General features: G+C 35.7%; 1 protein-coding gene across 1 annotated transcript; it reads right to left on the bottom strand.

Moving 5' to 3' along the window:
• Positions 1-1505: 1505 nt before the first annotated feature.
• Positions 1506-7112, bottom strand: LOC135157517 (geranylgeranyl pyrophosphate synthase-like). Its single transcript, XM_064113369.1, has 6 exons — positions 6984-7112; positions 6060-6161; positions 4988-5048; positions 3950-4196; positions 3058-3107; positions 1506-2605 (listed from the first exon to the last, which is right to left on the bottom strand). Exons 1-6 carry the CDS (start codon positions 7021-7023, stop codon positions 2512-2514), a joined length of 594 nt encoding a protein of 197 aa, XP_063969439.1. The 5' UTR covers positions 7024-7112; the 3' UTR covers positions 1506-2511.
• Positions 7113-7320: the final 208 nt, after the last annotated feature.

The raw sequence follows: 7320 nt of genomic DNA, 5'->3' as shown, positions 1-7320 counted from the left end.
CAAATGATAATAATATTTTTTTGCATGATTTAAATAGCACTTCATTGTAGTGTCTTTGGATCTTAACAGCAATTATGAACATACAAATGCCTGAATTGAGAAAAACTACAAAAGGAAAAATGAGATGAAAATATAGTGATACAGAGAAAACAAAGACAAAACAGGAATAGAATAAAGCCAGCATTTTATGCAGTCACATCATGATTTACATGTAAAGCCTAAGTTAAATAAAATCACAGATCCTCGAGGATGTACAATACCCGGATAATATGCCAGCATGATGCAGGGCATGTCAAGGATAGTATTGCCCCGGATTGAACGCCAACCAGTGCTGATGACTGTACACACGGTATCAACATGTCATCTACATAATGGATCTACATGGACCATGGCAGAAGAGCACGGCATCTACATGAACCATCAGGGCGTCAACTTGGACCAACACAGCAGCTACAGGGACCATCCCGGATTGCTCTGCCAACACAGCAGTCCACAGATGGCGTCAGATGTTTTAGACCTCCACAAAACTGCCGGTTTGTCTCCCAGACGTTCATGAACCTACACATGGACCTCCAAGGCGTCGACGGGGATCTCTTCCCCGGATCTGGTCCTGGTTGGTCCGGCGTCTACATGTTACTGGGGCTTTAAATCACTTTGGCAAGAATATGTGTGATTGTCATTTGCATGCTTCATGTACGTAGCTATTGCCTTTCATATCTGACATCTTGACCTTGAAATTTATATAAAATATCTACAAAGCAATTATAACAAAAAAAAATATACTGACAGATCATTATGGAAGAAAATACATTTACACGGATCGACACATGTTGTTTACACCACCTCCCCCCCAGCCAACAACAATTACACACAAAAATGAGGCTTTACTATTCAGCACTAATATCTAGTAAAATCATGAACCAGTTTTACAAGTTGATCCCCTTGAGACTGACAAAGCACCGATCCTTATTACTAAGTCTCTTGGAGAGGCTTCAATGCATTGGTCACTTAGTTTCTTACTTCTAAACGTTAACATTCCATGCAGTCAATTAACATGACGAGATCAAAACGATCGTGTGGCAAGAGAAAAATCTACAGATCAGAAATCTTAATCTGAGTCTTCGGTTCACATTCATCTTTGAGCAGTCATAAACACAAAGGCCATCTATAAAAAGGGAAACATATTTTTCCAAATAGAACAGGACTACATAAAAATGGTGTTACATTTAGCTTTTTGACCACTCTTGAGGTATCACTTTGGTGAAAAACAATTGTAAATGGCAGAATTTCTGCACTACATGAATTGTGATCAAATTATTTGCAGCATGATTTTGATTTACTTAAGCTTTGCAAATCTAAAGATATTTTAAATTTATAGAACTGCAGCACACAAAGAGCAAATCTGTATAGCACGATATCTGCAGTAACTCAGTACATGCTAAGTGGACCAGCAAAAATATTGTAAAAACAATTTTACAATTTACAATTTCCAATGAATAAAAACTCATTAGCCAAAAAATCCTTTAAAAAAATGATGCACACATCTCAATGGGAGATATGAATTACTCTAACAGTAACTTCTCCATCCCCCCCCCCCCCTCTGCCTTCACATACAAATTAACTTTACTGACCCTGATCCAAGGAATCATTTTTTATATTGTTACACTGATACTAGCATTGGTCCTAAGAATCTCCAAACTTGTACTATAGACATATCCTGAAACAATGCTGTGCAGGAAAACATACAAAAGCCTTTCAAGACACCAACGTAAAACCCAGGCAGATGACTGAAGCCTGTGCAGTGTATCAATTTGCCCCTTTCCTTTAGGACGGCTACATGTGATGCCCAGTGAAACACATTCTGTTCCTCAGATAGGATGTCAAATAGTGATCCTCAGTAGATGAATGTCCACCTTACACTACAACCAATCACACATTTCAAGTCCTATAGTATAGTAAGGGAAAGCTAAGGTGAGATTGGCTATCTTCACATCTAGGTCAGGTATACCTGAGGCAAAGGGTGGTTCACTTCTTGCTTGTTTCACTGGCAAAGATAGCTCAGTCGGTAGAGCAGGGGTTTCAGATTCCGGTGACCCAGGTTTGATTCCTACTTGGTGCGCTAGTGCCCTTTGGTAAGGCATTAGTCCTCATTACCAGGTTCCTCGGAGAGGACTTTAAGCTGTTGTTCCTCTGGTTTCTTGCTTACAAGCATTCATGCTTTCTTAGCCATAAGGTAAAATAGAATCACTACCAATCACTGGTGGCATCAAATAACAATACAAATACAGTAGAACTGCTTTAAGTAGACCTTCCATAAGTCGAAGAATCGCCACAGTAAAAGTATTCTTTTCACACCATAATATGCAAATCATGTATTATTTAAATTATTATGTAAATGTACCTAAGTCAAACAGATTTCAGTGTTCCAAAGAGATTTGACATTGGTAGATTCACCTGTAATAACACACGATGGTCATAGATGGAAGTTCAGATGTTACAGGTGGACAAACGTCATTGATCCCTATGCCGTATGAGTTTTCCAAGTTCTTCCAAGATGGATTCTAAGATGGGGTTTCCTCCTAGGTTTGTTATATGTTGATAAGCCCTGGGATGAAAAATAAAATGAAATAATGATAATAACAATATCCTGAACTTCGATGTATACTGTATCTGATTTTGTTCACATGGCTAAACAATACACCCAAGATAAATACAAATAAAATTCGTGCAGGCACTGACAGAAAAATCATTCATTTAATCTCCTAGGTAAATTAATTAAATACATGTTAGTATGTGGAATGAAATTGGTATGGTGTTTCTGGTTATTTATTTTCTCCCATTTTTTAAGCAATCTAAACTATAATGATTTTGGGGAGAATTTTTCTTTCTGGGCTTCATATTTACAACATATCACAGACACAGGTGACAATTGGGACATTGCAGCTCAGATTTTTAAAAATCATATCAATGTTAGCAATTGCCTTTAATGGAAGGGAAACTATTCAAACGAAAGTACCATGATCTGTGAATCTATTACAGAAATATATGCATACTTACTGCTTTTCTAGATCAAAGAGCACTGTTCTTGTATATTCAAATGAACCAAACTGCATAGAAAAACAAAACAAAAATAAATACACATAAATTTTATAAAAAATAAAGTGTGTCTTAGAAATATCGAGCTCATACAAATAGAAATGTTCTTTTCCAAATTTTGGCTTGTAATTTCCTTGAAGGTCCCATATACAACACAGGAGGACATATGAAAGTGAGCTATCTGCTAAACTTATCGTTTATATGCTGACTGGTGTTACATCAAGCAAATAATATATGCACTTATCATTCTTGGACATCAAAGTAATGATGTGTTTGGAAAGACACATTTTCTCACTGCAATGACTAGATTCAGTGTAAATATGCCATGGTAATCGCCATGGTAATTTGATAACGCATTGATGCAGAGTTTATTGCCCAATGCAAATGCATTTGATGCAGGTTTTATGTGGGATGGCCACTCTGCAGAAGTACTGCAGCAATCTTTTAATAAATCCAGTATAAAGGCAGTAATTGTCCAGTTTGTCCCGATTTCAAAATGACACGCGTCTGTATGTCATGTGATATACATTTCCAAAAATTATTTGTGGGTTGGATATATCATCAGACACATCACTCCATATACCCCCCCCCCCCACCCTAAAAGAAAAATATTCATATTCATTATTTTCCAATATAAATGAGAATTTGTGGAATTTATATCACATGATATATGAAGAGCTGCTTGCATATAACATCACAAATAAAAAAGTTTGAAATTCATAAAGTTATCTCTTTAAATTTTTAAAGCAATTTTTTTCATATCTACATTTATATACAAATTTTCTTGTATATTTTTCTGCTTTTATCAAAACCAACTTATCGTTAGGCTGAACTTTGCCCTTCACCGACCTACCTTTTCTAGCAGGTCTACACAGTATTTCTTGACATCCATGTCTTCCGTCCTCTGTCTTAGGATACTCATAACCTGTGTGTTCTCGGGTCGACTGCGGATCCCATGGATCAAAGGGAAGGAGAACTTGCCCTCGGTGAGGTCCTCACAGTAACTCTTGTTCTCGGTGTACTGCCTGGAGCAGAGGTTGGCATAGTCATCTCGGATCTGGAAGTACAGGCCCAAGATGTCACTCAGGGGTTTGAAGTCACTGGAAAAGACAAAGAAATCAAACCTTGGTGAACAAATGCTAAGCACTGCAAATAGGTTTGATCAGATTTTCCACTGATGCAAGGTTTTCTTTTACTGGATTTGCTTTGTTTTTCATGATTTTACGCTGCTATTTTGGGAATTCAAAGAACAAAAGAGATGTGTTTTGCATGAAATTCTATGAATTCTGTTTTTATTCCCAATTTCCGTGATTTTTTTCCTGTACAGCAGAAAACTGTTTACCTTAATCTGTTACTTAGGTGGTTGAAGCCATCACAAAAAACAAAGATAATACTGGCAATAGATATAGGCCTACCTAAGGATTGACAGTCAAGCTATCTGGAATGTTGAGCCTTCATTCCTCATACCCTGTTTTCCATTAGTTTTCTCTACATAATCTGACTTATAGTCTTTTTAGGACTTCATCCAGTTTTAAAAAGAGATAATATTGGAACCCTTTTTTTGCCTAATAGTGTAACCTACTTCCTTTCTCTAATTCAACTCTTCAAGAACAAGAACCACAGGCTTGTCAGGATAAACTACATGGGTAACTGTAAATATCTTCTTTTTTATAGAAAATATTGACTCTACTACAGTATAATTCAATACAAAAGAACAGACCATCATCTTCTATAAAGATAATGAGATAAAGAGATAGAAATATAGATATAAGGATGGATGGATGGAAGGAAGGATGGATGGATAGATAGTTAGATAGATAGATATACAGACAGTGACACATATACTTATTGCAACATTGTACAGATGTTTGACAATATTTTCAAAACCTACCTTTTGTTTGTGCTGAAAAGTTGCATGAGCCTGACAGCTAAACCAAACAGACCTCCAGTTTCTGTTATAAGAGTAAATCAAAGTTTACATCATTATTACTATAAACACTGGAAATACTGACTGCTTTAAACATTTTTTCATAAACTTAGTTATCAACAATATTACTACTAACAACAAAATCATGAGCCAATCGCAGTGTCGGGGGTGGATCAAACGTTTCAATATTAGGAGGGCATAGATAACAAGTTTGACAAGCCCCCCAAAAAAGACATCACTACAAAATTGCAAAGCAAAGCAAAAGATTAAGAAAAATTATCTGCATAATTAAGGACTTATTTTCATTTCTTTAAGAGGTGAGGCTACAAGTTACCAAAGGATTTTTTTTTTGTTAAAAATGGAAGGCACTTTGCAGGGTACTCATTATTACTACTAACAATAAAATCATGAGCCAATCGCAATGTCGGGGGTGGATCAAAAGTTTCAATAATAGGAGGGCATAGATAACAAGTTTGACAAGCCCCCCAAAAAAGACATCACTACAAAATTGCAAAGCCAAGCAAAAGATTGAGAAAAATTATCTGCATAATTATGGACTTATTTTCATTTCTTTAAGAGGTGAGGGTACAAGTTACCAAAGGATTTTTTTTTGTTAAAAATGGAAGGCACTTTGCAGGGTACTCATTATTACTACTAACAATAAAATCATGAGCCAATCGCAATGTCGGGGGTGGATCAAAAGTTTCAATATTAGGAGGGCATAGATAACAAGTTTGACAAGCCCCCCAAAAAAGACATCACTACAAAATTGCAAAGCAAAGCAAAAGATTGAGAAAAATTCTCTGCATAATTATGGACTTATTTTCATTTCTTTAAGAGGTGAGGGTACAAGTTACCAAAGGATTTTTTTTGGTTAAAAATGGAAGGCACTTTGCAGGGTACTCAATGCTAAATGTCATTATTAACCTTACAAATGCACAGGCATTACAAGGAATAAGTATTACTGCAAGGTGCCTACATGTATACATTTGCTTCACCTGGGTTGAGTGCAGCACAATGATGCTATGGTACTCACTCTTTATGACCATCTCTTTGTATTCTTCCTCTGTGGGGCATGTATAGGAGTCTCTCCAATAGATGTCCATACCCTGTCCTTGGTGCAATAAGACTAGCTGCTCTGAAACCACAAACAATTATAATATAATAGTTATTTGACTTGTGACATTTTAACCTAAATACTTGTTTGTGTTCTACCTATAGCAAGTTACAAGTTACATATCCACCAAGTTTTAGTGATTGATGTCATCTCATGATCTGAAATTTTAAAGTAGTGTGCTCATCTACTAGGCTACAGATCATGTAACCTGTAACAGTACACTTGTCTTTCTGAGACATGTTAGGCAAGACATTGTGATATTACATGATTCAGCTTTGTTGTAAGACCTGCCACTTTCTTCACTCATCTGTCAGACTCCTGAATTCCACAAGGTTATGTACGGTCAGTTATGTACACTCCTCCCGTAATGTCTAACATTGGGGTGCTTATAATAGTTATACCAGTCACGTAGTAGTCGTATATGCATTCCTTCCTCAAGGAAGTTATCAAAACCCATAATGTTCTTCGTTTAAACTGATTATACTTACCTTACCCTACTTTTAACTACCTATGGTTAAAATCACTATTTATTTTCCATAGGGGCTTGCCAATACAAGCTTTGCTTTTCAATAAGTCCCTCATTTTCATTTTCATATGTTAACTATGACCTGTAATTTTGAATTATTTCATTATCATTGTGTTTAAAATTACGACCTATTTATTTACCGATTAATTTTTGTATGATGTTATCTGAAACTGAAGCATCTATTATGACATTTAATCTGATTTGTATATCAGCATGTATAATATGTTTGTTGTGTTTATTATCTGAAAATGAAAATAAAAACAAATTGAATTGAATTGATTTGAAAAGGAGATAAAAAGTAAGATTTCTCAACCAACCTGTAAATATTGTCATTGCATCAGGATGATCAAACTGCATTACTTCCTTCAGGCCAAGGAAATATATATAGTTGGCCGAGTTGATAGTTTGTGCTATACCATAGATACTGTGTGCTACTGGAATGCCCCGTCTGAGCTTAGAACTGTCCTCTATATCGTCAATTCTGTAAGAATAATCAAATTCAAGTACATTCAACACAGTGTGTATAATAGAAATTTCACTATACATATTTGTATTGATAAAACAACCATCATATCATTATCATTATTCCATCACTGTATACATTAAACTTCTAACATAATCCTATAGACCTATTGTTGTTTGTATCATTATGTC

The sequence above is a fragment of the Lytechinus pictus genome, chromosome 18, assembly GCF_037042905.1.
Source record: "Lytechinus pictus isolate F3 Inbred chromosome 18, Lp3.0, whole genome shotgun sequence".
In the NCBI taxonomy this organism is placed as follows: Eukaryota; Metazoa; Echinodermata; class Echinoidea; order Temnopleuroida; family Toxopneustidae; genus Lytechinus; species Lytechinus pictus.
This window is presented reverse-complemented; position numbering and strand designations above follow the sequence as displayed.

Bases quoted from the DNA above. Each gene is read 5' to 3' on its own strand.
- LOC135157517 (XM_064113369.1), bottom strand. From the start codon at position 7,023: ATGCAGTTTGATCATCCTGATGCAATGACAATATTTACAG. The intron at 6,162-6,983 runs GTTGGTTGAGAA...TTGTGGTTTCAG, and splicing joins TGCAATGACAATATTTACAG to AGCAGCTAGTCTTATTGCAC. The intron at 5,049-6,059 runs GTGAGTACCATA...CTCTTATAACAG, and splicing joins CAAAGAGATGGTCATAAAGA to AAACTGGAGGTCTGTTTGGT.